This window comes from Muscardinus avellanarius (assembly GCF_963383645.1).
Source record: "Muscardinus avellanarius genome assembly, chromosome: 1".
In the NCBI taxonomy this organism is placed as follows: Eukaryota; Metazoa; Chordata; class Mammalia; order Rodentia; family Gliridae; genus Muscardinus; species Muscardinus avellanarius.
This window is the reverse complement of record NC_137786.1, coordinates 33,256,910-33,284,778: the sequence shown is the minus strand read 5'-3', so window position 1 is coordinate 33,284,778 and position 27,869 is coordinate 33,256,910. Positions and strand designations below refer to the sequence as shown.

The 27,869-nt window shown below is 47.3% G+C and overlaps 1 protein-coding gene across 3 annotated transcripts; it reads left to right on the top strand.

Annotated features, from left to right (window-relative positions):
- Positions 1-493: 493 nt before the first annotated feature.
- Positions 494-26,346, top strand: GDNF (glial cell derived neurotrophic factor; the record flags this gene model as incomplete). 3 transcript variants are annotated; one of them, XM_080701388.1, is made up of 3 exons in its annotated part: positions 494-539; positions 4,877-4,975; positions 25,862-26,346. In XM_080701388.1, the coding sequence occupies 2 exons, from the start codon at positions 4,903-4,905 to the stop codon at positions 26,344-26,346; spliced, it is 558 nt and encodes a 185-aa protein (XP_080557514.1). The 3 variants fall into 3 exon arrangements, with proteins under 3 accessions (XP_080557514.1, XP_080557513.1, XP_080557512.1); XM_080701387.1 differs by having other exon boundaries at positions 4,877-5,053; XM_080701386.1 differs by lacking the exon at positions 494-539 and adding an exon at positions 3,397-3,430 and having other exon boundaries at positions 4,877-5,053.
- Between the last annotated feature and the right edge of the window lie 1,523 nt (positions 26,347-27,869).

Here is a 27,869-nt window from a genome sequence, read left to right as displayed (position 1 = left end):
CTCCCCGCCCGCCGCGCCGACCCCTCCCCTCCGAGGGCCCCGCGCCCCCCCCCCGCCCGGCCCCCCGGCCCGGGCCCGCGGCGACCAGCCTGCGCTCCTGGCGCCCTCATGTCTTCGCGGGACAGCCCGCGCGGGTTGACGTGGTGTCTCGTTGGGATCTCCAGGCCAGACCTCAGCTCCCGCCGCAGCGTCCGACCGGCCGGCCCCGCACTCGCAGCCCCTGCGCCCCGAACCGGCGCGGAGCGCGGCGGCCGCCGCTGAGCCGCGCCGCCCCCCGCCGCCCCGACTTCGGCTCCTGGGGCGCCCGAGGCCGGCGGGGGAGGTGTCGGCGGCCCCCGCCCCGGTCGCGGCGGCGGCGGCTGGAACCTTGGCCGCCGCCTCCGGCCGGCCCTCGCCGCCCCGCGCGACCCCGGGATCGCGACCAGACCTGCAGGGCGCGGCTCCGCGCGCCGGCCCTCGGCCCCGATGGCTCTCCTGGCTGGGACTCGGGCCACCTGGAGTTAATGTCCAGCTGGGGGTCTGCGGAGACCGGATCCGAGGTAAGCGGGAGAGCGGGCTGGGCTGCAGGGGGCGGGCGCGGCGGGATGCCCGGCGCCCGAGCGGGAGGGCGCGGCTGGACCCCGGAGCGCGCGGAGAGGGGGGAAAGTGGAGACTGGAGGGTGCGCCGGCTCCGGGAGGACAGTAGGGAGAGAAAAGTTGAACCAGAGAGCGGGTAGGCATGAGGAGAGGCCCGCTGCCCCCGCCCTACCCCCCAGTGGCAAAGACCTGAGAAGCCCAAATTCCCTGGACCCCGAATGCCTGCGAAGGGGCTGTTTTCCTCCCCAGCTCTGCAGGACGCTTTACTCTGTGAAGTCCCGAAACGGAGGGGTGGGTGCTTGGGTCATCTTCGAACCCGCCGCCGCACGTCTTCGTAGACGTGCAGCTGCAGAGATAATGTCATTGCCAAGTGTGTAACTTACTATGAAGCTTGTTTGGGTCTGTTGCGAGAAAAAGCCCAGGCCGGGGGAGGGACTGCTGCAAAGGTACGGAGAGCCTAAAAATAGAGGGCTCGCCTCCCCCGCTTGCAAAGTTACATTCCTCGCCCTTTTCAGAGCCCGTTTGCTTGCGTCCCGGTCCAGGTTGGGAGAGGAACTCCGGCGAACAGTCCGGGCCTCGGGGGTCTGTCAGGAACAGACCCTTGGGACTCAAGGTCTCCACCAGGCCATGGAGGTGGTTATTTTAAAGACCTTTTCTCTTGAACTCTGAGTGTCCTCCCAATAACATCCTTCACCACCACTTTGAACCACCTCGGGTTTAACCCGGCGGCAGTTTGGTTTCCAACCCGCCACCCCTAGCCTGTGCAAAGGAACCCTAATCCAGGTGGGAATGGACTTCCGCAGGTCCCCCCAGCCTCCTGGCGCCTCGCTGGCCGGAGCAGAATCTGCTCGCAGAGCCGCTGCTCAGCCCCGAACTCGCCACGTTTGTGTTCACTGGAGGGGACAGATGCAACTCTTCCCGTTCCTGCTGTAGGTCTGTTAGAGCGCGCTGGCGTCCTCCGCATTTTGAATATAATTTAAGTGTTTCCAGGAAGAGAGGCAACTCCCACCCTCACTCACGACCCCCTCAAAGTGAGATCTGCCCGGGGTCCTTCTTGCCCCGACCAGCCCTCACTGCGTCTTTGCTTTGGTGGGGAAGGCGTCGCCTTTTCAACAAGTAACAAGTGTTTGGTGTCCCTGGCCTACTCCTGCGAGAGACGGGAGTGCTCCCAGGCCAGGAACCCAGCCTCCAGCCCCCTTACAGACAGACTCTTCCCCAGCTTGCCAGCCAGAAGCGTCCCTCGTTATTTTTCCATTCTAGTCCAGGGCCCGACAGAGATGAGCGATTAAGAAGACAATAAGTCTTCCATCAGTCAAGGACACCGGGCACAGACAGAGAAGTGGGGGGGGGGGAGTAGATCTTTTGGCAGTTTCTGTCCCCATCCCAAAGAAAACCCCAACTTTGTAGTGAACCCCTCTGCCCACCCCACCGCCTCGTTTTTCTCTCCTTGAGACCAGTTTCTTGAAAGCAAAGCCCAAACAAACCCCCCAGCCTGCCGGCACAGGAGGGTGCGGGGCGCAGGCGGCGGGAACGCTCACCCGCTGCAAGGCTGTCTCGGTGACGAGAAGGGGGTGTCTAAAAGCAGGTTGCCAAGAAACCACCTCGGATGGAGTGGGAAGAGGAAAACTAGGGAGAGGAGGGGGGCGGGGAATCGGAGCCTAAACGCAGGGAAGCCAATGAGGATATCCACGGCTTCCCGGGCTGATTCGGATTTAGAGAGGATTGTAGAGAAAGTGGTTGTTCTCCGGTTTTAGGCTGAAAATGACGTCGCAGCCTCCGGGCCGCGTGGGCGCTGCGGGACTCGGGCGGTTTCTGGTGCCCCCTGGTGCCGGGAACTCAGAAGCCACGAGCCGCAGCTTTGCAGACACTCCGCGGGCTCCCCCGGGGTGTCCCTTCCGCCCCAGGCCTGGGGACCCGCCGCGTGCCGGCGCCAGCAGCGCGCACCCTTTGCCCGCCCGGGGTGCATGGGTTTTAGACCCCGAGAGGGACGGGCCGCGGGCCGAGAGCGAGTGCGGAGCCACCGGTGGGCTCGCGTCCGGAGGAAAGCTTGGTGCCTGCACGTGGCTGCACCTTCGGCCGCGCGCGCAAAGCCCCGGCGGGTGGTGGCGGAGGAGACGCGAGCGGCAGGGGGAGTTGTGTTCGGGGAGAGCGTTAAAGGGACACGCGGTGAACCGCGGGGTGGAGCCCGGGCGGACTCGGACCGTCCCAGCGGACGGCGCAAAGTCGCAGGACACCGCCCCTGCCCCTCGCGCCGCAGCTTCAGCGGCGCAGCAAATATTTAGAACCCGGAGCCCCCCCCCACCCCCCCACCCCCCGCGGTGGTCGGAGTGACGACCGCGCGCGCTCGGTCCCCGGGAAGGGAGGGAGGTCTTTGGGGGCGCTTGCGGCACCGGGAACGGGAGCCTCCTCTGGCGAGGCGGGGAATGTCCCGCCGTTTCCACTTTTGCCAGCTTCGCCACACTGCTAATTGAGGATCTCCACGTCCAATTTAAAAAGCCCTCCCTCGGCCAAGCGGGGAAAAAAGGGAAAAGCCTCTTAACGCGGAAGGAAAATCTGGTGACTCCGCCGCTTCCAGCAGGCGGGCACCGCGATTTGGCACGGCGCATTAACCCCGCGGGACCTTGCTGGTGCCCAGGAGCTGGCCAAAGCGCTTCGCTGCGCTTGTCTTGCAAGGCCGGGTAGTTTTCCCCGCTTTTTCCTGGGTTTGCAAGCCAGCCCACGCAGCAGGAGGCGCTGGGAGCTGCAGGTCCCTCGGAGTTCTTAGTTCCTACACACTCCGGAGCCCAACAGCTGCAGAGAGAACAGACAGTCGCTCTAGGGATGAAAATTGCATTCGTCTCTGCTGCGGTGGGAGGTGGCTGCCGAATTAAACGCTCACCCGGTGGCCTGCAAGGCGCCAGGGCTGGAGTTCTGGGGGAGCTCGGGTGCCCTGGGAGGGAGGCGGGCGTCCTGGGAACCAAGAGTGGAAAGGTGTGGAGGATTTATCTGCTCCCTGACTACCCTTATAGAAAAAAAAATTTTTTTCAAGAAAGTTTTCCTAAGAATCCATTTTACTGGGGGCTATCCGTGGTGGGTAATAACCTCGTAGTTCGAGAAATCTCCCCACCCACTGGTACCCTGCAGACTGGAACCTTGGGATTAAGTAGGGACAGGGTAACACTCCTCCCTCCACCCCAGGCGCCTGGTCTCTTCTCACCTTTCAGGGTGGGACTTAGCTCCAGTAAGCTTTTCTCATCTACACCTACACACACACACACACACACACACACACACACACACACACACACACGCTGTATGGACTCTTTTTTCTAGGGGTGTGAGACCTGAGAAGTCTAAAGACGCCCCCACACTCACACTGAGAAGAGCGGACCTCCCACTCCATAGGAGCTCAGTCCAGGCCTTCTGGTGATGTGTGCGCCTTCAGCACATCCCAGACAGGGTACAAGGGCCCCGATGTGACAGATTCACCGGGAGCTAGGGACTCCTCTGGGACGGATAGGGATTAGAGCCAGAATCTCACAAAGCCCCAAAAAATAAAATCAAGAGAAAGTTTTTGTTCATGCCACGGAGGGTAAAAAGTTTTCTAGACAAATGCAATCCCTGTCTCATGGCAATAGTAAAACGTGTATTGAGCTTGCTTTATGCCCCCGTTGGAGCTTATTCGTGTGTTATTTAATTTTCATAACCTTAAAAAATAGGACTAGTATTTTAAGCCAAGTCGATACTTCGGAAGTGGAGTAACTGAACCCAGATATTTCCTACAGGCCAAAAGTCTTCCAAAGTTCCTACTAACTTGTTCCGGCGACAAAATACTTCTTTAGTGTGAAGATTGAAGCGTGGGCGGCCTGGGTGTCCCGCCTGGCCTGGAGAAGGGTCACTACGGAGGGGCAGAGGGCGCGCCAGATTTTATTTCCAAAGGGAGAGGAGGCCTTGTCACTTCCTTGGGTCAAGGGCGGGACCCAGGGCCGACAGGGAAACGTCCCGAGGACGCAGGATGGGGGCTAGCAGAGCAACCCCTCCCCAGGAACGGGGGCCTCGCGCACCTGCACCCGGGCAGGCCAGGAATCCCGGAGTCTCCGCCGTGTTGGGAGGTTTTCCCGCGGCGACAGTGGCCCTGCTCAAAAGTCTGACCCCTGGGAGCCGGTGGCCGAGGGGGTCAGCGGCGGGAGATGCCTGGGGGCCGCGGGGGCCGGGAGGGCGGCGGTGCGTTTGGGAAGGCGCGGGGACCCGCGGGCGCCCAGGATGCCCGAGCCTAACTCGCTTTCTGCGTTCTCTCCCCGCCGCCCGCCGGCCCGCGCAGGTGCCGCTGCCGGACGGGACCTTAAGATGAAGTTATGGGATGTCGTGGCTGTCTGCCTGGTGCTGCTGCACACCGTCTCCGCCTTCCCGCTGCCCGCCGGTAAGAGGCCTCCCGAGGCGCCCGCCGAAGACCGCTCCCTCGGCCGCCGCCGCGCGCCCTTCGCGCTGAACAGCGACTGTAAGAACCGTTCCCTCCCCGGGGGGCCGCCAGCCGAGCCCCGGCACCCCGCCCGCCGCACGCAGGCACCCCTGCCCGCCCCAAGCTGCGCGCCTCGGGCGCGGCCCCTAGGGTGCGAGGCTGCCCGCTCTTGCCTGTGAACGACACGGGATGGTCTGTCCTGCACCGAGGGTATCCAGTGCTGTCTGTCCCTTTATCATTCCGACAAACGAATATTCTCCCCACCAGGGCAGGAACACACACGAGTTGTCTTTATTCTCCTCTTCCCCATTGTATATACACACTGCTATTTTTTTTTTTTCTTCCTTTGCCCTTTATCTGTTTCGCTGTATCTGGCTGTGTGTAATTCTGAAACCTATTGCCCTTTTCTCCTAAACTGCACCTGCGAGGAGAGAGACAGGGTTTCCATCAAACCAAGCCAGAGACAGAGAAAACGCAGAAAGGGCCTTGATTTCTAGAAAATGCGTCTGGGTAGTGTCAGCTCTGTTAAGTAAAGTTCCGGTTCTAGAAAGACTTCGAGGTAAAGGCTGTGTGTGGGTGGAACTGGAGGGAGAAGCTGTAAGTTCAGACCACATATGATCATGCTAACTCTTTGGAAAAACAAAATCAAATTATTCTTGATAGAAAATAAGTTGTGATTCCAGCATTTGGGAGGCGGAGACAGGAGGATTGGGGTTCGCAGACAGCCTCAGCTACTACTTAGTGAGGTCCTTTGCAACTCCGTGAGACCCTGTTTCAAAATAAAGAATAAAAAATAGGGCTGTGGGTGTAGCTCGGAGGTAGAATGCCCCTGGGTTCCATCCCCAGTACCGAAAAAAAAAAAAAAAAGAAAAGAAAAGAAAAGAAAAGAAAAGAACTCTATGACTTACTACTCAAAATTTAACAAGTTCTAGAAGCAAGAGAAGTAGGATACATTGACTGTGATTTTATATAATAATTTGCCTTCTGGTCTCCAGAAAGGTATCTGTGGCATAAGTAAGGTGTGCTAGATGGCAAGTTACAGGCACCATTGAGGATGCATGTAGGTAACAAAGACAACAATAGAAAAATTGACACAACCACAAAATAAAGTAATGGCGAGCTGTATGTAGACAGGATGTCACACTGGCCACTCATTCTTTTTTCTTTCGGAATTATCCCTGTAGCTACTTTGCATTTGGAACATGCTGTGGTCATAACCACACTAGAAGCAGCCCCGCTCAAGTCGGCCATGTGCTAAAAATTCCCCAAACCCAGTGGCCTTGGGCTAGGAAACAACTCATGAAATGTGACGTGCTTGTTTTATGCTTAATTACAGCAAAAAAAGCATCTTCTTGCACAAATCCCAAGAAAGAGAAAAAAGTAATACTTCTCATAAAGCAACTAGGGACTTCAAGGAGTAACTTAGGGAAAGAAAGAAAGAAAATGCAGCCGATTCCTTGAAATTCAAGTATGTGTTGCAAGAGTTTCTGTCAGTTAACTGCATGAAGGTTTCCGTTTTAATCAGAAATTTAGTGTATATAAATTCCAATAGAAATTAAAATTTAAAATTCCCTTTGTGTCATGGTCTTTCGTGTGAGTGACCAGTTTATCGTTGATTCAAACAGGCTAGGCCAAAGGGACAGAGACACAGTGGCAGATAATAGTTGTCTAACTCAGTTGTTCTGGAGGGAAAAATGACTGTGCCCAATTACGAAGCTGATTGATGCTGAAGGTGTAATTGCCAATTTAGTATCATGCCTACATAGGCTTTCCACTCCTCCCCCCTTCGATGTGGAAGCATGAACCCAAGGTCTCACATGGGCTGGGCAAGTGCTCTACCACTGAACCACATCTCAGCCCTACCTACTTATTAAATCCTGGAAGCCGGGCATGGTGGCGCACGCTTGTAATCCCAGCATTCCTGAGGCTGAGACAGGAAGATCGATGTCCATGACCAGCCTCAGCTACTTAGTGAGGCCCTTTGCAACTCAATGAGACCCTGTTTTAAAATAAATTTTAAAAATAGGGCTGGAAGTGTAGCTCAGAGGTAGAATATCCCTGGGTTCCATCCCAGTACCACAATAATAATAATTAATTTGTATTAACTATTATTATTATTAATTATTATTATTATTATTCTGGCTCTGGTTTCTGCATGCTTTCAACACTGTGACTTTGAACAAGTAACTTACTTTAGAACTCTATGAACAGTTTGCAACTGTGTCATAAAGGAAGATCTTTCTTCTTTAGAGCAGGCTATGAAATTTTTCCCTTGGACCTTATGCTCCTGTCCTAAGTGCCCTTTGGGAAGAGACTCAAAAGGCTGGAATCATCTGAGGGAACTTGAAAAACTGATGCCTGACCTCTCTCCAAAAGGTTTCAGCTGAATTGGATGCTCTCCAGATGGGTCTATTGCAGAATCAGCTTTGAGTCAGGATAGCATGATAATACCCTAAGATTGTGGTTCAACTAAGTTAGAACCAGCCAAAAAGCAAGCAGTTTAGCTTTAATCCCACCGATTGTGTGGAGGAGGGCATGACCTGTGAGATGGGGATTACTTCCCTTCTCCTGAAGGATGCTAACTCATCAATGGATGAGATTCTCACCACTCTGATTACATTCGGACCAATAGAACATGCCCTATTCTATTTTCTTTATGGAAAGACCCAACAGATCCTAGAGGAAGCCTGACAGAGAAATGTTCCCAAAGAGAAACTGGGCGACATTCTAAGCCAAATTGACTCCTTTCCAGGTATGTTCAATTCGGTAGCAAGCTGTCAATTCAGGGAAGGCAAAACAATGACAGTGTGTAGTCTGAACACCCAACCAGTGTCAACATGCCTCTGCTACCATGATGACATTTATATCCTGCACTGCACATGGTACAACCGGTTAAGGCTTATGTGCAAAGAAAACATTAAGTCATTGCATTGCATTTGAAAATAGAAAGCACCGTAAATTATACTTCTGGTTCCCTTGAGACGTTTGTAACCTAGTGATCAGGCAAAAGAACTTTCATCTTGCTAACAGCCCTTGTGCACTGTTCAAGGGTGGACTGGGACTGCACCCACTGTGTTCACTCACCCTTGAGATTGCCTGTATTCTGCTGGTTCCAATACAAACGAAATATCCAGAATTTGCTTTCTATATAGCATGGACTAACCACATAGAATTCAGAACCTGCTAACTTGCATGCCTAGAGGCTGGCTATAAAGTAAACGGTCCACGGCTGCCTCCTATCGGGACTTCTACTTGTCTGAACGCAAGGGCTTGGGATTTGCCTTCAGGAGGCATCCAGGACTCTTCCCTTTGGCTGCCTTTCTTCATTTGTTTCTTTTTTGCCAGCATGGCCTCTAAAGGGGGATTAGAGCAGGTGTGAGCAATCTCCAAGGTGAAACTCACGGACGTCATAGCATTTTAAGGCTGAAAGAAAATCTTTCTGGTCCTGAGATCTAAAGAGGTAAAGCTACCTGGCTAAAGTGCCAGAGACCTGGGATGGGAGGAGTCAGGGCTCCTAGAGCTGGGACCGGAGCCTCCCCGACCACTAAAATGCACTTCGGATGGAAGGAAGGTCTTTTAGTCACCTCAGGACTAAAACCTGTCACACACGGTTCCCTGAATTTATCAGAGGTTGGTCACTTGTGGGTTGATTCCACATCTCGACTCTAAATCTGCTTTACAACTAAAAGCATAAAGTACATGTGAGCTAATTTTACAGTCTAAACACATATATTAATTCGGCAAATAGTTACTGTATGACACTATGTGTCAGGCACCATCTAGGTACTAGGAGTACCTTGGTACACCTAAAACAGAAAAGCTCTGCCCGCATGCAACAGGCTCTCCAGTATATGTGCATGTGTGGTACACATGAAACATAATCATGAGGGAACTTTGGGCTGGTGGAGTCAGGTCAGTTTTTTGTACAACTAGAAGCCATCTGGAAGAGGCATTGAGTATTACATTATTAAATTATAATGATATGTAATTCCTATGGTAATGCAGTGGGATTCTAACCCACTAATTTGATAGATGATCATGAAATTTACTATAGAAACATTTTTTTTAAATCAGGCTATCCAGGCTATTCCATAAAAACTCGCAAACTTTGATGTAACTGAACTGAACTGTAATTCACCAGAGTCCCACATAGGAGATGCCCTGGGTACAACCTTCTATAATCTACAGGAGAGCATAGAGTCAGCGAGGTCAAAAGTGAACATTTTAAAATCAGGCTAGAGCTTTAACCTGGCCTTGCCACTTAACCAGTTGTGACTTAACATCTCTTAACCCTCGGTTTCCTCATCTGTAAAATAGGGGTAATATTAAACCTTCCTATGTGTTGCTTTGGAATGCCTATGCTTCAAAAGTAAGGAAGCAGCATAGTTATTTGCCACACTCCTGCTTCCAAGGGCCCCTCCCTGAGTGCTCATTGAACTTCCCCCCCCTCATTTATTTTTTATTTTTTTGGTTTTGGGGATTGAACCCAAAGGCATTCTACCTCCAAGCTATACCCCGAGACCTATTTTATTTTTTATTTGGAAACAGGGTCTTGCCCAGTTCCTTAGAGCTTTGCTAAGTTGCGGAGACTGGTTTCAAACCTACGATCCTGATCATCCTATCTTGGCCTCCCAAGAACTGGGATTACAGGTGTGCCTGGTGCCTCACCACGCCTGGCTCAGAGAACTTTCTTCTGCCACATCTTCTACCACTCTAAATGGTGGAATTCCAAGCAGCACAACCCAATGCAGACAGTGGATGAAGCCCAGGCCTTGTGAGAAGTCTATTTTGGGCTGGCGGTCTGCTGGTGAGCACGTAGGCAGGCCAGCCTTGCCTGGGACTCTGCCCTGGGTCAGCTGCCCCTGGCCCTTCCCAGGTGTCACAGCTCCATCCCTTCCCCAGTTGCCCAGACCTGGTGCTTCCTGTGGATTTTTTCCCACCAGACTCGTGGTCATGTGAGAAAGACCCTCTCGCCCTTCCTCCTTGTGAAGGAAGGGTGACAGCCTCTTATGTAAGTCACGGGGGTGTGCTTTGGAGGCTACCTGTATTAAGAGGAGTATTTCTGTCTTAATTGATCCCAGCTGGACATTTAGTTCAAAATGTTTTATAAACCCAGCAAAAAAAAAAAAAAAAAAAAAAAAACCTTTTAGTAAATGTTAGCAAATGTTCAGCCTACCATTATACAGGTAAGAAAGCGTCTGGTGTTAGATACAGGTTTAACTTTCATATTTAATGTTATGAGAGAGAGAATTCTGAATAGACAATCACTATCCATCCGTTTCTTTGGGACTAAATAAACAATTACTATAATAAAGTAATTACAGAAGCTGGAAGGAGCTCTGCCATGTGAGAAGGGTCTCTTGGAATAAAGAACCTACACACCAGACTCTGGAAGGCACAGGTCTCTTACATGAGACCAGTATCTCCCTCTGGCCTCAGTCTGGGGACCTCGTTCAAACCACTGCTATTCAGAGAAATGCATTTAAGGCTCAGTTGGACTCGGCCAGTCTGGACATTATGCTGGTCACCAGCCTAAGCAATATGCTGGAAAGAGTCTGTTTTAGATGACATGAACGTGAAAGGTATCTGGTATTCTCTCTTCCTAGCATTGCTTTGGTCTTTTTATTTATTTTTTATTTTTTAAGTGCTCACAAGCCTTCCCTTGATAAAAAAAAATACTTATTTGTTAATTAATCATTTGATCCTAATCAAAAAGCAAGTATTAAATCCTTTTATTTTCTAGGTGCAATGCGGCATCAAAAGGGGCACATTATAAGCTTTACTAGCTTGTGAGCTAGGTGTAAATTATAGACAGGCTGATGGGCAGAGGGGTAGATGGGCAGGCAGAGTGTCAGACAGACAGACAGAAAGACAAGTGTATAGTGAAGGGTTTACTTTGGTTGAAGTCACTTCAGGAATTTCTGGTAGCACAGTCACTGGGATTTGGATATCAGAGCAGGAAAGAATTCAGGGAAGAGAGAGGCTCTGTGCTGGTCCTTAAAAGATGGACATTGAGAAGAGAAAGAACGGGGAGGGGGGGCATTCCAGACTAAAGGGCAGCATGGAAAAGTCTGTGGCCACGCCGTGGGGAAGGTGCAGGTGACCGATGTAAGGACGGACCAGTGTCCACATACCAGGAAGAGGTGCTGAGAAGCGGCTGGAAATGTAAAGTATCATGCTAGGTAGTTACGAGGCACTATAAAACCCAGGAGAAGAAAGGGTTTGTTTTGTTTTCTATGGCAGGCAACAGCAAGTGGGATCCTGCTTCAGAACTGTCTCTCTCTCTCTCTTTTTTTTTTCATATATATAAAAGTTTTCCTGCATTGTTTACTTGGGCAATGCATCTACAATCCTGAGCTGTCTTGCAGCGAAGGTTGACCAGGGCACTCATGAGAAAGATCTACAGCATAGGGCTATTCTTTGGTTTTCAGCATTGTGCTTTTAAAAGCCTTTAGGCACAGGCATAACTGCATTGACCTTTTACCCCTCAAGCAAGTGAATAGCCGAAAATAAGAGCTTAATATTATAGTGGCCTTTTAAAAATTCACATAGTTAACTCATGTTTGAAGAAATAGGTTTATATCTCACCATAAAGTTGAATAAGTTGGAGCACAGCTGGACAAGATTATCTTCATTTTCGAGTAAAATGAAATGAGATCTATAGAGTTATCCAAGGTCACAAATCTAGTAAGTGTCAAAGTCAGAATTCAGACATTAGTCATCTTGTCCCAAAGCCAGTGATTTTTCGCTTAACATAGATTGTACTCTGAGATTCATAGATGAAGAAAACACAAACATTTGGCTTGTTGTAAATACATTCACTAACCCTAAGACACAGATTTCCAGGAAAACCACGCAAGCTAATAGGAAGAAGAAAAATTAATAAATTTCCTTTAGGTTGTTTCTTTCTGTTATTTCCATGAGGGCCAGAGTCGTCCTAGGGCAGTGTTAAGCCCAGATAAGGATGCTTTAAGGACAGAAACTTGGATTTTGATACCAGTTCCAATAATACTGATGCCTTTTTGCGATGAAAGCAGGCTCTCCGGCAATTGGAGCAGTCTCTGGAGTGAGTAGCTGACAGCCTTTGAGAAGCCTTGTTGCACACACTTGTACTCAGCTCACTCCCCTTCTGCGCAGGGACGGGGCATTCACATGGAGACCAACAGTGCCCCCGCAGGTGCCAGTGCGATCACCCAGAGGCAATAGGAATCAGTTTGCATAAACAGAAGGTCACCCCTGGGACACAGCTGTGGCCACCTCGAAGAGACAAAACCCATCTTGTGTGCTTTTAGTAAGGTAACCAAGGTAGAAAGGCACGGCTTTAAAAGTCCATGGTCTTCAACCCCTTTTGCTCACAAAGCCACCACTAAAAATATTTTTAAACTATTGCATGCTTTTAAGTTGACATCTAAAACTTTTCATTATCAGTTTAAGTACTGGTACCACATGCCATTTCCAGCCCCCTTGGGAACAGTATAGATGTTTTAAATATATTTTTGACCAAACCTTGGACATGCCAATTTTGCTTCTTTAATTCATGGCAAATTTTCAAACTAATGAGCCTAAATAAGTTGGCTTTAGAAAAGGTCTGGCTGGGCGTGGTGGCGCACGCTTGTAATCCCTGCACTTGGGAAGCAGAGACATGAGGATCCTGCAGGTTCGAAGCCAGCCACGCTGGCTTAAGAGACCCTGTTTCCAAATTTAAAAAATATATAAAAATAGGTCTGAGAGTGTAGCCCGGAGGTAGAAGGGCTTCCAGGAACCCCAGTACCACAAAAAAAAGTCTGACTTTTCCATTTTTAACTCAAATACACCTGTTAATTCACACCCCCATGATAGAAGTTTCACTTTTGAATCCCAGTTATAAGATGAATAAATAGATAGATAAGCAGAGAAAATACTCAGCCTAGGCAGTACTACCTGGCCAGGACAAAGTATGAGCCACTGCTTTAGGATTTCTTGGTTTATTCTTATGGCCCCTCCCTCAGCACCTGTTCCTAGAACTACGAACAGCCATACACTTTGCACTAGCATTGACTTCTTTGTGGCATTTTGTCTCATTTTTTCCCTAAACCCTTGAGAAGTCAAGGCAAATGTCTTAACATTTAATACGCTAGCATGTATCTCTTAAGAACAAAGGCAATTCAGTTATCAATCTTGGGATTTTCAACATCAATATAATACTGTTAATAGTGCATATTTTAGATTTCCCCATTGCGACAATAACATCCTCTATACTTTAAAATCCAGAATCACAGATTATGTTTGGCTACCTGGTTTCTTGATTCTTCTTTAATCTGAAATTGTGCTCAAGCCACCCCCCCCACCACCAATGACATCGACATCTTTTAAAAGCCTGGGCTTTCTTGCCTACCGTCTCCTACACTGCTGTTCAACTTCGAGTTGTCTGATTGTTTCTACATGATTAAATTCAGTGACCATTTCTGGATTGCTGTGTTGGTGATGCTATGTCCTCATATCAGGAGGTACCCTGCTCTTTGTAGGACACTTGAGGATATTCACCCAGGGACAGTAAAACAAGTGAGATGGATGTGGAGCATGCCTCTTGCAGTAAGGTGCACAGAGAATTGCACAAGGGGACACAGAAGTATTCACAGGACCAGTTTTAGGACTCAGAAAATGTGGAAGTCGAGGACATGACAACTGGTTCCCTTAAAACTACAACAGGCAATACAGAAAGCCCTCACGTACCCTCAGAGAGACAGGTGCCTCTTTTTGAAAACAAAGCAATATCTTTGGTGGGGATCTGTGGAATCCATTGATGTTGTATGAGTCATTGTCAGGCATTGCTAGGGACCCAAAAAGGGTGTACAGACCCCCCAAGACTGGCCTTGGCAGCTCCTGCAGCCCACAGGTCCCCGTGCCTGTGGGATATGCTAGACTAAACATGGGCCGGCCTGGGTCCCCTTTCGGGTGATCGTGCTTTGCCTAGAGACTGAAGGGTTGACCCTGGTACCACTGCCCCCAGTGTGAGCACCCCTGAAAAATGATCATGGCTGTGACAACCGCGTGGACTGGCTCAGGCCACTTTTGCTAGGAGCTTTCTGTGGGCCAGGCACTGGGCGAAGGTATTTTCTTTCTCTTTCTTTCTTGGCTTGATGTTGTTGTTATAAAAACCGGGTCTCACTGAGTTGCTGAGAATCTCCCTAAACTGCTGAGCCTGGCTGCAAACCTGCGACCCTCCTGCCTCTGCCTCCCAAGTACTGGGATTAGAAAGCGCAGGCCTGTGCCACTGCACCCAGCGATATTTTCTTATGTTAATGTTGGCATGAAGGTGCAGGTGTGACTATTCCCATTTTAAGATGGAGAGGTGGGGGCTTCCAGGGTGCGGCAGCTTCCCCAGGACTGGATAAGCCCAGGCAGCCTGAGACCAGCACTCATGCTTGTCGCCACCGCGGGATCACTGCTGGCCAGCCCAGGACACTCAGGTGTGACTCTTCAGAAGGTACCAAAAAGTCAGCAAGGAGAAAAATGAGACAAATGCAGTCACGTCAGATGCTGCCCGTACTAAATTCATTCCCCTAAATTCATTCGCTCATCTCTGACCATAAGAACCTATCAAACAATTTCAAAGCTGGGCGCAGTGGCACATGCCTATAATCCCAGTACTTAGGACTCTGAGACAGAAGGTCTCAGGTTTGAGAATAGCCTCAGCAACCTAGTGAGGCTCTCAGCAACCTAGGGAAACTGTTTCAAATTTTTAAAAAAAAATTTTTTTTTCTATCTCTGCCATCTTCTTTTCATCACTTCTAATTCTTGTCCAAGTCCCTAAGGCCCTGGGCCTTCTTTTATTACCTGCTCACAATAAATGGTGTAGAATCCCAGAGGGGTCCCGTGGCTTCCCCGACTGGGGGCAGTGCTCCCTGGGAAAAGGCAGACTCCTACCAGGTTCCTTTGGGGTCTTCCTCACCCTGGTTCACCCCCCATAATACCTACAAGGGGTTATTTCCCTTAGTGGCTTTTTGTGCACTTAATTTCACTGAGTAATTCTTGCCCTTCCTTGTTAAGTTTTTTACAAGGGCGGTAGCAGGCTCCTGGTGTGCGCTTGTTAGCGTGGGGTGTTTACTGCTGGCTCTGGGGCTTTTAACTCACACCGGGTGTTCATGGATTAGCTTACAAATGGACACCCCGTCGGGTGTTTTCCTGACTTAAAAGCAGAAGAATAGGCATTCCCCACCACCACCACACTGTATTACTGTAAAGTCATTTGAATAACTATAATAAAAGTATGGACAGCACACTTAGAAATCAGAGCAATCAGAATATGAATAATGAAGTTAATATACTGTTTCCTAAGTGGGTCTTTTTTTTTCTTTTTGGCTATTTGTATTCATGAAGTAATTTCCTGTATACTTAAGTTTCCTTAGTTGGGTTGTAAGCTAATAGTTCAAAATAGAACTTGTGAGTGTGGGTGGAGATGGTAAATAAAATGGCATTTTGGTGGGTACAGTGGCTTTTATAAGTGTACTAGGGGCTCCTTTTTTTCTGTATTCTGAAGTAGTTTGCATTCTCATTGGTCTTTTTCTTCTGCCTTGAGAGAATCCAGAAATGCCTTTTTAAAACAACAAAACACTGGTGTTTTTACAACGCAAATACTTTTCAAATAAACTGATGTCATGCCTTACTGTCAACAAACCACTGGTCATGAAGAGAACACACTGGTGGCTCTGGAAAGGGTCACAGAGACTGAAAATTGCCCCCGCTGCTGATTGCTTTAAGAAAATAGATGCTGCCGACCCCTCCTGGAATTAGCCCAAGAGCAGCCTATGGCCAGGAGAGTCTACCTAACACTAGACAAATTCTGTGTCCAAAATAGGCATGCTAGAGTGGCCATTACATAATGTGAGATGCATTCAGTGTTTAGGGTTCTTTGTAGTTCTTTGTTTAATTAACTCAAATAAGTGATAAAAAAAAATCACCACTTTTAAATAGTAGCAAATAACAAAACCATCGAGAACTTTTCAGAGAACCGGAACATTCTCACATCCTCACACTGGCCATTTCAGAGGCCCCCAAAGGGCAAATAAGAGCAAGGACTGACCACCTACCGGTGGCCTCCTCTGTAGGACAAGTGGTGGGGCTCCTGCCTGCGTTTTGTGACAGCTGCAGGGGGCAATTACAGACTTGGAGTCATGACCTGGGACAACCCAAATATACTGGAAAAGACAAAAGCAAAAATGAATAAAATTTTAATAAGATTTTAAGAAATGGGCAAGTTAAGTATTTGACTTCTGGATGATGAAGACTGAAGGTGATATAGTATGTCCACTTAGAAGGCATTGGATCCAGTTCTACTTTTGCAGATGGAAACCTAGATTCGAGCATGCCTCCCACTGGCCGGGCATGGTGCGCCCTCCAGTAATCCCAGTACTTGGGAGGCTGACACAGGAGGATTATAGATTAGAGGCCATCTTCAATAATTTAGCGAGACCCTCAGTAACTTAGACCCTGTTTCAAAATTAAAAATTTTAAAGCCAGGCATGGTGGTACATGCTTATAATCCCAGCATTTGGGAGGCTGAGACAGGAGGAATACAGTTTGCGGGCAGCCTCAGCTACTTAGTTTGGCCCTTTGCAACTCAGTGAGATCCTGTTTCAAAATAAAGAATAAAAAAATAGGGCTGGGGGTGTGTCTCTGAGGTAGAATGCCCTTGGGTTCCATCCCCAGTACCTAAAAAAGAATTTTTTTAAAAGGGCCATGGAGGTGCGTGTACCTCAGAGATAGAATGTCTCTGGATTCAATTCCCAGTACCAGGAAGGAAAAAAAAGAAAAAAGAATTCCCCACTCACATGGGTTTTCTGATGGAAATCTGGGGTCCTTTCTGCACCAATTAAACAGGGCATGGAAGCTGGGTGTGGTGATGCACGCTTGTAATCCAGCATTCTGGAGGCTGAAACCGGAGGATCACTGTTTGTGGTCAGCCTCAGCTACTTAGTGAGGCCCTCCGCAACTCAGTGAGACCCTGTTTCAAAATACAAAATAGCCGGGCGTGGTGGCGCACGCTTGTAATCCCCGCGCTTGGGAGGCGGAGACAGGAGGATCGCGCAGGTTCGAAGCCAGACGCGCTGGTGTAAGAGACCCTGTTTCAAAAATATAAAATAGGTCTGGGAGTGTAGCCCGGAGGTAGAAGGGCTTCCAGGAACCCCAGTACCACCAAAAAAAAAAAAAAAAAAAAAAAAAAAAAATACAAAATAAAAAATAGGGCTGGGGGTGGAACTCGGAGGTAGAAGGCCCCTGGGTTCCATCCCAAATATCCCCCCCAAAAAGGGTATGGGGAGTGACTTGGTGCTTTGAGGGGGAATTTGCAAGGATTATTTTAATTGTAGCAGACATGAGTATCACAAGAGGTCAGCTGAAGAAACTGAACTGCTAAATCCTAACATACCTCCTATGGGGCTTTGATGGGCGGTGTCAAGCTGAATGCCACTACCTGGCCAGAGGTGGCTGAAAACCTACATCTAGCAGCAAGCATGATGCGGCCAAAGCTTGAACTGTCCACCCCGTAGGGCTTTACAGCTAGGAAGAGCTCAGGGACCATGGAGACCTCAGAAAGGTTAGATGACTAGTCCAAGGTCACAGGGCTGGTCAGACACTGACCCAGGCCTGGAATCCTGGGCTCTGTCCTCTCCAACCCTGCATTGAGGACCTTGGTCTTTGGTGCCAGCCTGAGCAGGAGAAGCTTCCGGAGACAGTCTGTCTGTCTGAATCGCCCGCTCCTGGCTGCCCGTGTTCCGGTCCTGACTGGGGAATTGCCAGATCTGCTTACAGTGATATGCAGAAACCAGGATGTGGGCGAGGTGCCCCTGAACCACACGACTTTTCCCTTTTTGGAGACTACAGGCTGTATTCCGTGGCCAGTGGCCACTAACTTTGGGATCTGATGAGCATACTTAGGTCCATAGTGAATTTATCAGCCGCAAGTATGTTTCTTGCTTCCTCATCTGAGTTTGGTTAATGGGTGAGGTAAAAGCCAGCCTATCTTGGGCTTGTTCTAGAGTCAGCTACCCCTTACTGTGAGGCTTCAACGCTGCAGGGAAGCACAATTTTTACTTGAAAACAAGACAGGTAGCATGGGATGCTAGATATAACTTGAACTTTGAAACCTAACCAGCCAAATCCACATCTACCAGCTGCGTGACTCCAAGAAAATACTTGTCTTTTCTGAGCCTCATTTTCCAAATCTGTAGAGATGATAATGTTCAGTCCTTGCAGGAATATTCACAGGTTTAAACTTATAGGCTACATGAAAGTAAGTATCAATTAAACCTTTATATTGAATATATATATGAATATATGTATTTATGTACATATACAGATAAATGATAGATAGATAGATATTGAATTAGATAGATATTGAATCTGGGGCAGTCTACCTCTGAGCTATACCTCTAGCCCTAATTTCTTTCTATTTTGAAGCAGAGTCTCCCCGAAGTTGCTGAAACCTCACTAAGTTGCTGAGGCTGGCCTTGAACCTGTTTTTCTCCTCTCTCAGCCTCCCAAGTACTGGTATTGCACGTGTGCACCACCCAGGGGCATTCTACCTCTGAGCTCCACCCCCAACCCTATTTTTTATTCTTTATTTTAAAACAGGGTCTCACTGAGTTGCAGAGGGCCTCACTATGTAGTTGAGGGTGCCTGCGAACCACAATCCTCCTGTCTCAGCCAGCCCCCCAAATGCTGGGATTATAAGCATGTGCCACCATACCCGGCTAATAATATTTTTAAGAGTTTCATAGATACTGTTATTTAAAATATAAAGCCTGGTGAAATGTTGTGACGTGAGGAATTTTAAAGGTAATATTTAGCATGTAGTTCTTATAATAATATTTGAATATTAGTGAAAGAAAACATCATATTTATGTTTTATTGAAAGGTAAAGGTTATTTGTTCCCCAAATAACATTTGTGATTCTTGAGAATGACCCTCATCGTAGGCTACTCAGTATCAATCTTTTCTTCTCATAAAGTATGCATGTATATATAGAAAAAGAGATCCTATTTTTAGACTCTTGACCTACACAGCACTTGGCACCTTATCTGCAATATAGGTAGGGAATGGGTATCAGATCGGGTCTCTCCAAGCCCTAGGAAGCTCCATTTTGCTCCTGTGTGTGGACACCTGTCATGGGAGGCTCTGCTTGTCAAACACACTATCCAGCACTTTGGCAGCCCCATCCCAGAACTGGACACTGATGCCTGGAGTGATGGCACTGGGGTTCTGATTCTAGACACACCTCTCACCTCCGTGGCCCCAGCTAGAAGAGCTCAGCCCTGTGAACCTCAGCATATCTGCCCCTGCCCTTCTGGGATGCAGAAGCTGGATGCTCTGCAGTGCGGTAGAGGGAAGGGTCCTGCCCAGAGGGCTTTTTCATGAGCCACAGCTGGCTCAGCACATCTCAAGGCCGGCCTGGGAGACCTCCCCTCCCAGGAAGGGGCAGCATGGGTGCTGGAGTCCACCTCTCCTCCCTGGAAGCCTCAGAGGCCTGCCTTCCTACCTCCCTCTCTGGGTAAAGAGTCGGTTCACAATACTCTGCTAAGGACCCTGTATCACCCTCCTTTGGGCCCACAGGCTGAATGAAGACTTAGGCCCAGCCCAGCCAGGAGAAGGAATACTGCCCAGCTACAAGTATAAAAATGACTTTTTCATTAAAATTTAGCTAACTTGTCTGTTTTAAAGAAAAATCTGACATTTTAGGAGAATACTCTGTCCACCGATGCCAGCTTAGCCAAGATCATGTTTTGAATTATATAATTTTTAGTTCAGCTCTTACAGGGAGTACTCGGAGCTCTCACCACTGTTACTATAAAAACTCAGTCAACTTTACAAAACACTCACTCTCTCAATCCTTTGTCCCTAAGGTGACATTACTATTTTTTCCCCATAATGGAAAGAGGCAGTTTGTAGTGAACGGCTTGTTCCCAGAGTCGTGCCCTAGTACACGGTTTAGTCTGTTTAAATAACACTGTTTATACAAAGGACACATCAAAGTTAAAATATTTCAAATAGAATAATGCCAAAATATTTGGTTACACTATGAGGGATGACTTAAGTACATTTATGCATTTTTATTTTTCAAAAACTTTAGCTTTGAGATGACATGTTTTCCAAGATACATCCTCTAGGTGCATCTGGGAAATGGGCAAGTGTTTGTTGTTTATTTGTTTGCTCATTTTAAAGATACTCTCCTTTTGTGGTTTGCAAGTATTTTACTAACAAAGTTAGGTTCAGTGAGGACCGTTTGCCTCTCTGATATTCTGTCAAGCCCTTTATTGAATAAAGAAGAAAGCGAGAGACTAGTAAGTCTTAATTTAGGCAACAAATCCAAACCCCAAACCCTTTTGTGTGAATTCCTGGGAGATTGAAGCAACTCTGGGCAGCTCATCATGAGGGACAACTTGCCTGTGCTGAGCAAAACCTTCTGCAGAACTCTTAAGAACAGGTTCAGGGAGTTTGCCCAGCACCCCTCTGCAGAGATATATGACTCCTAATACCTCTCAAATGCCTAGCATGGATAAACTGAGGCTCCGTCTATAGCATCAAAGGCCTCGAGTTAGGAATTGAGTTGGAAGAGACAGGCCTATTTGCTTGGTGGTGTGGGAAATACAATGGTATCCGTTCCTGGTTTCCAGAATTTGTATATCTGTGTGAAATTTTCTATATAAATATTGTTTGTTCAATTTTTTAGAATATGAAGGAGGGGAAAGCCTTCATCGCAACAAGAGACGCTATAGCCTGCATTCAGGGCTTAAATAATAGTTTCACCTTAGTGACAGTGCAGGAGAGAGATTTCCCATCAAATGGAGCAGTTCTCAGTAGCTACAGCCTTCACTTTAACACATTAGACATTTGTCCAGTGCTTCCTGGGTGCCAGCAAGCTTGTGAACAGTTTTAGGTTTATAACAAAATCGAAAGCAAAGAGCCGGGCATAGTCATGCACACTTGTAATCCCAGTACTTGGGAGGTTGAGACTGGAGAATCACAGGTTCTCAGCCAGCCTCAGCTACCTAGTGAGGCCCTCTGCAACTTACTGAAACCCTGTTTCAAAGCCAGGCATGGTGGCACAAGCTTGTAATCCCAGTATTTGGGAGGATGAGACAGCAGGATCACAGTCTGAGGACAGCCTCAGGTACCACTTAGTGAGGCTCTTTGCAACTCAGTGAAACTCTGTTTCAAAATAAAGAAAAAAAAATGGGGCAGGGGGTGTAGCTCAGAGGTAGAATGCCCCTGGGTTCCATCCTCAGTACTGCAAAAAATAAGGAAGGAAGGAAGGAAGGAAGGAAGGAAGGAAGGAAGGAAGGAAGGAAGGAAGGAAGGAAGGCTGTTCAAAATAAAGAATAAAACAATAGGGCTGGGGATGTAGCTCAGAGGTAGAATGCCCCTGGGTTCAATCTCCAGTACTGAAAAAAAAAAAAAAAGATTGAGAGGAAAGTACAGACATTTCCTGTCCACCTCCAGCCCCACACATGCAGGGCCCCCACCATTAACAGCGTCTCCTGTCTGAGCAGTACATCTGCTATAATCAATGAACCTATGTTGACATAACCTAATCACTCAAAGTCCATAGTTTACATTGAGGTTCACTCTTGATGTTGTACATGGTGAGCGTTTGGACAAAATTTCTTTTGGTATATATTGACCGTTACCAGGAAGCCTTTTAACTCAGGGTTAGTAATCTGTCACATCATCATCTAAAATCATAAGTAGTTTGTACATTTCACATTCTACATAGGTCACCACAGAGGGGCCATGTGAAATTTAAAATAAGAAAGAAGGCACCAGACCTTCCCATTATGCAGTGTATGCCCTAAATATTGCAATATTTGTACCTCAAAATATTCGGGACTGCTTAAAAATTTGTTCACTGTTTATCTGAAATTCAAACTTAACCAGACATTTTCTGTCTTTTATATTGAATACAAAGCCCGTGACACAGCCGGGCAGCCACAATGTCTTATAAAGAGGGGGAAATGTTTTTCAGTATCTTAGAAAGTATCAGGGGCTAAATAAGAACACTATCAGTATTGATTCAAATAGTTATTATAACTCTAGTAAGATGAAATTATGTAACAAATTTGTTAGTCTCAAAAGCAGTGTAACTTGAACTTTTTAAACTGGAATGTTTTGCCATAAACTTAAGTTTAAAATTTTAGTTGTATTTTATTCTCATTTCTGATTAATCTTCAGTTGATTGTTAATCGATCATAACTTTTGATGTCCCCTGGTTCCTAAGTTAATGATCTATTCAGGAATTCTCACCTAGAGCCCCCAGCCCTATGGTGTGAGTTCTTCCGCAAAACAGTGAGTCAATTTTTTTTTTCCTGTTTAAAGACTCCTTTGTATTTTGATGAATCACCTCAAATATATCCATTTAAGAAGTTATGATTTCTATAAAAAGCACAGTATTTTACGACTATAATATTTAGTTTTACAAATAAAGATGGGCACACATGTAATCATAATAAAAGTTTATTATTGAAATAAATCACAAATAGCAAAAGCAGCTCATTTTAAAAAATAAGTAATTTGAGCTGGGCATGGTAACACACACGTGTAATTCCAGTACGTGGGAGGCTGAGACAGGAGCATCAGAGGTTCACAGCCAGCCTCGGCTACTTAGTGAGGCCCTCCACAACTTAGTGAGGCTCTGTTTCAAAATAAAGAATAAAAAGTAAGGCTGGAAGTATATTCAGAGGTAGAATACCTCTGGGTTCAATCCCAAGTACCACAAAAAAGTAATTTGTTTCTCTAAATCAGGATGGATGAAAGATTTTTGTTGTTGATGATATTTTTAAGAAAACTCCCTGAACAAGGCCCAGTTAGAAAGTGTTTCAAAGGAAAGGAGGAATTTGGACTGCTCTCCCAATCTCCCAACCCCTTGAGACCTTCCTTCGAGAGTCCTTTGGACCCAACATGTTGGTTGTGGAAAGCTGAGCTCTCAGGCTACCGGAAGCTGGTGAGGAAAGTGAATTTGGAGACGGTCCCTTACTCTCGGGTGGAAGATGCACCCACGTGATAGGGAAGGTTAATTTTGGAGCTTTGCATTTCATAAAGATGCAGTTCTCAGTGGAAGTCCTGGTATCCTCTGGAAAAATGACGGATTCTTTCTTTTCCCTCTATGAAAGTGACTAATTCATTTAAGAAACAGCTTTCAGGGCCTCCGGGGAACTTGATTGTGACCCATCAGTGAGTAAGCCAGTCACACTTCCTGCCTCTTGGAGTTGGCGATGTGTCAGAGGAGACAATGAGGAGCGCACCTGAGCCCCTTAGTTAGTGTGCTACGGTGGGGAAGCACTGTGGTGGGGTGGGGAGCAGGGCTTGGAGAGCAGAGCTTGGGCAGGGACTGCACCATAAACAAGGCCCGGGTGGAACTTGTTGACCTGACATTTGGGCCAAGACTTGAAGAGACACAGGAGCTGCACAGGGCTCTGCGGAGGCACAAGGGCCCGGGCAGAGAGGGCTGGTTTGCGCCATGGTTCCAAAACCAGATGATTTAACCCCCAGGGGACATTTGAGTATATCTAGAACATTTGAGTTTCTCCTGACCAGGAAGGGAGATGCAGCGGGGCATCCTAGAGTGCACAGGACAAAGAATGACCTAGCCCCGGTGTCAGTGGAGCTGAGGTTGAGAAGCCTGGGAGCCCGAGGGAAGGATATAAAAAGCAGGAACTGAGGTCAGAGAGAGCAGAGGCCGGGGTGGGAGTGGAGGGGGCGGCGCGGGCCCTAAGCCAGTGAGGACTTTGGCTTTTACTCCAGGAGAAATGGGGAGCACTGGAGGTTTCTGAGCAGAGGAGTGAAGTGATCTGAGTTGATATTTTAAGAGTATCCCACAAGGTGGAAAATAGATTGAAGGAGGAAAAGAGTGATAAAGGGAGACCAGTTGAGGGACTTAATGGTTTTCCAGGGAAGTGACAGTCGTGCTTCAGCTAGACCCAAGCAATTTTGTAATGTATAATCAACTGAAACACCGAGTACTAAGTTTCAAAAATCAGGCAATGACATGTTCTTGGATCCCAATCCTCAATTTTTTATTCTACATCTATAGTATATGATAATCTGTGTGTGTGTGTGTGTGTGTGTGTGTGTGCGCGCGCGCGTGTGTGTGCATGCATATGAAATCTTAGGTGCCTTAGCCCCTGAAACACACACAGCTATATGTCATTTTACACAGTCAGATACCTGCTATCTTTTAACAATTATATGGGTTAGGTCTATGATAGAATAATGTAATACAATAGATACGATGTAATCTTTCAACACTTTAACATGGCCTTGGTTTTAAAAAAAAGCATTTCCTCTTGCTAACAACTCTTTCAAGGTATATTTTCTTAGGCCACATATAACTCTAAACATACTAAATTGCCTGGAAATTAGATGAGGGTTGCAGAAAAGGCCTTGTATCTAATAAATAAGTGTTTGGTTTGCTTTCCTTTTAGAAATGTATTAAATTACCCCAATACTTACTTTTCTCTTACTCATTGTGCTTAGCAAATGCTAAAATACTCAGAAAACATCCACACATTGCAAACCCATGGACATCTTAGCATCTTTTTATCTTTCCTTCATGGTATCTCCTGGAAGCACATCTCCTGTCCTGTTTGTGGTCAGACAGATCCCTGTGGCAACCTACAGCAGAGACGGGGCCCTGCCCATCCTCAAACAGCCTCTCATTTCAATTGGCTGCAATACATGCCAATCACGATACTTTTTGTTGAAGCCACACCACCCACAGGAAGTGGCCAGTTAGTCTCCATTAGTGAAATATGAACTGTTTTTCTCTTCCTTAATGTTTTCTTTGTTTTGTTTTGTTGGGCTGGGGGTTGAATCCAGGAGCATTCTACTTCCAAGCTATACCCTCAGCCCCATTTATTTTATTTTATTTTATTTTTATTTTTGGCACCGGGGATTGAACCCAGGGGCATTTTACCTCTGAGCTACACTCCCAGCCCTATTTCTTATTTTTTTTGAAACAGGGTCTCACTAGGTTGATGAGAGTCTCTCTCTACTTGCTAAAGCTGTCCTCAAACCTGTGACCCTCCTCTCTCAGCCTCCCAAGTACTGCGATGACAAGCTTGCACCACCATGCCTGGCTCTTAATGTCTTTTTAAGGGAGTTTCAAAGGAGAGTTGAGTTGTAGAGCCCCTTTTGTATTCTGTCAGAAGGGCCTTTGTCCCTCTCAGCCACTCAATCAAGGTAAATTTCAGGGACAAACACTCCCTATTTCAAATGAAAGAAGCAAAGTTGGAAGAAATTGCCTTTTTTTTTTTTCTAAGACCGTGTTCCTCAAAGTCTGGTCTATGGGTCATGGATAGCAGAATTCCTCTGGGACTTGTCAGAAATGCAGGTTTGTTCACAAACCAGGAAACCCCAAGACCTGAGGGCAGGGCCAGGAATCTGCATTTCAGTGAGCATCCAGGGCTCTTTCCTCATACTCTGGTTTGGAGCTACTCCCTCAGTTATAAGTCGGCAGGAGAAATGGCCTGAGATGATGAGCGGCTGCCCTCCTCTTCTCTGTCAACTCGCTAAAACTGGCCGATATCATTCAAATGAGAAATAAACTTCTAAGGATTTGTTTTCAACAAGAAAGTTGTCACCCATCACATCAGTCCCCTCTTTTAGCTAAATAGTCTTTCTTCTGCAAAGTGCTGGAGGGACCATTTTAGCCTCCAATCTTGGGGAGTTGGGGGAGGCACGTTTAGCTTAACCAGCCGCACAATGTGCTGGGGGTCGGTCCAATCTGGGCTGACTTTAGGGGCGCTTTGATCTAGAAGATGGCCTCAAATGATCATTGCTATCTCGTGTGACATTTTCTGTTTTCTTATTAAACAGCAACTATGCCGGAGGACTATCCTGACCAGTTTGATGATGTCATGGATTTTATTCAAGCCACCATTAAAAGACTGAAAAGGTCACCAGATAAACACATGGCCGTGCTTCCTAGAAGAGAGCGGAATCGGCAGGCCGCAGCCGCGACCTCGGAGAATTCCAGAGGCAAAGGTCGGAGAGGCCAGAGGGGCAAAAGTCGGGGTTGTGTCTTAACCGCAATACATTTGAATGTCACTGACTTGGGTTTGGGCTACGAAACTAAGGAGGAACTGATTTTCCGGTACTGCAGCGGTTCTTGCGAAGCAGCTGAGACAATGTATGACAAAATACTCAAAAACTTATCCAGAAATAGAAGGCTAGTGAGTGACAAAGTGGGGCAGGCGTGTTGCAGACCCATCGCCTTCGACGACGACCTGTCGTTTCTAGATGATAACCTGGTTTACCATATTCTAAGGAAGCATTCCGCTAAAAGGTGTGGATGTATCTGACTCCGGCTCCAGAGACTGCTGTGTATTGCATTCCTGCTACAGTGCAAAGAAAGGGACCAAGGTTCCCAGGAAATGTTTGCCCAGAAGGGAAGATGAGGACCAAGGAGGCAGAGGCAGAGGAGGAGGAAGAAGAAGAGGAAGGCAGCCATCGTGGGAGCCTGGTAGAGAGAGGTCCAGCTACAGAAAACTGGATAGGAGAGAGAAAGCAGCCATCTGGCTTCTCCCGGACGGCAGCTGATGTCACCAGATGCTCAGGGCTGGTGTCCCTGGTTGGCGGTTGCCATGGCGCCATCTGATACAATCCACCATCCCGGTGGCCGTCACAGATGCACTCGAAGAACCAAACCAGTGTATCTCCTGTGGTTTGTTTTCACACGTCTGAAGACGCCGGGGGAAATGATAATCCTGGTGTCATTCCTTGTTGTTACATTTTACTGCTGAAAGTAAGGAAGGTTTATTTTTCTGTCACTCAATGGATTCATACCCTGGAAAGGAGAGTGGGGGGAAAAAAAAGCAGAGACATAAGAGATAATAACCTTCACATTTGAAAGCTGAGGCCTGAGGTTTACTACAACCAGCGGTTGGTGATTGATTTTGAACATGGTATGTGGGGTGGGAAGGAGTTGGCTAGGAACCAAAAAGGCTGTCCTTGTGATTAAAAACAAACCCGAAAGTATTTCCTTTATGTCCTTGGAAACAGGAAGTACGTGTGGTTTCTGGCAGCCTTCTTGGAGGAGAGCTGCCTGAGGCAGGGCCGCCCACCTGGGGCCTGTCGGTTTACAGAGACACGGAGGTTACACACCCAGCTCCGTTTATGCGTGGTCACCAGTGACCAGAGAAGCTACTCGATGCAATGCATCTGTTTCAGATACAGAAATATAGAGAAGATATTTATTGAGATTTAAGTTATTGTTATTTATTACTGTTCACTAATGAATTTCTCTCCTTTTTCCCCCTTTATTTATTAAAGTTTCTTTTCAAAGGTGCCAAAGTATATGTGCTTGCACAATGCAAAGAAAGTTGACAAAAGGGAATTTTAATTGGGAACAAGGGTCCATGCTTTTCAAAGTATTAAGAAAAAAATTTTTTTTCGCTAGGCAAAAATCACTTACTTTACCTTTTTAAGAAAACCTCCCCCCCCCCTTGATTTCCCCCAGATATCAGCATCTTCCCCTATTTTTATTTATTTATTGTTTTAAATATGTCAGAAGGAGCGTCTCGGGCAGGCCCCTTCCCGGGCACCAGGTGCAGAGGCCGTTGGCACTTGGCTACTCTCCTTCCTTGTCCCACCACTGAACAGGTACGCCATACTCTCTCCTTTCTGTCATATTTAAGCTCTTCTCCCCCTCCACATATACCTATTTATACTACACATAACCATATATATAAAAGGTTAAATTCCCTTTAGTGGGTAGTCCTGGGCCTCGTGCTGACCTAACAGTGAAGAAAAGGACTCTGTCAGGTAGCTGAGGTTGTGCGTGCCTCGCCTGGCCGTGCTGAACACGCACAGAGTTCACACTCAG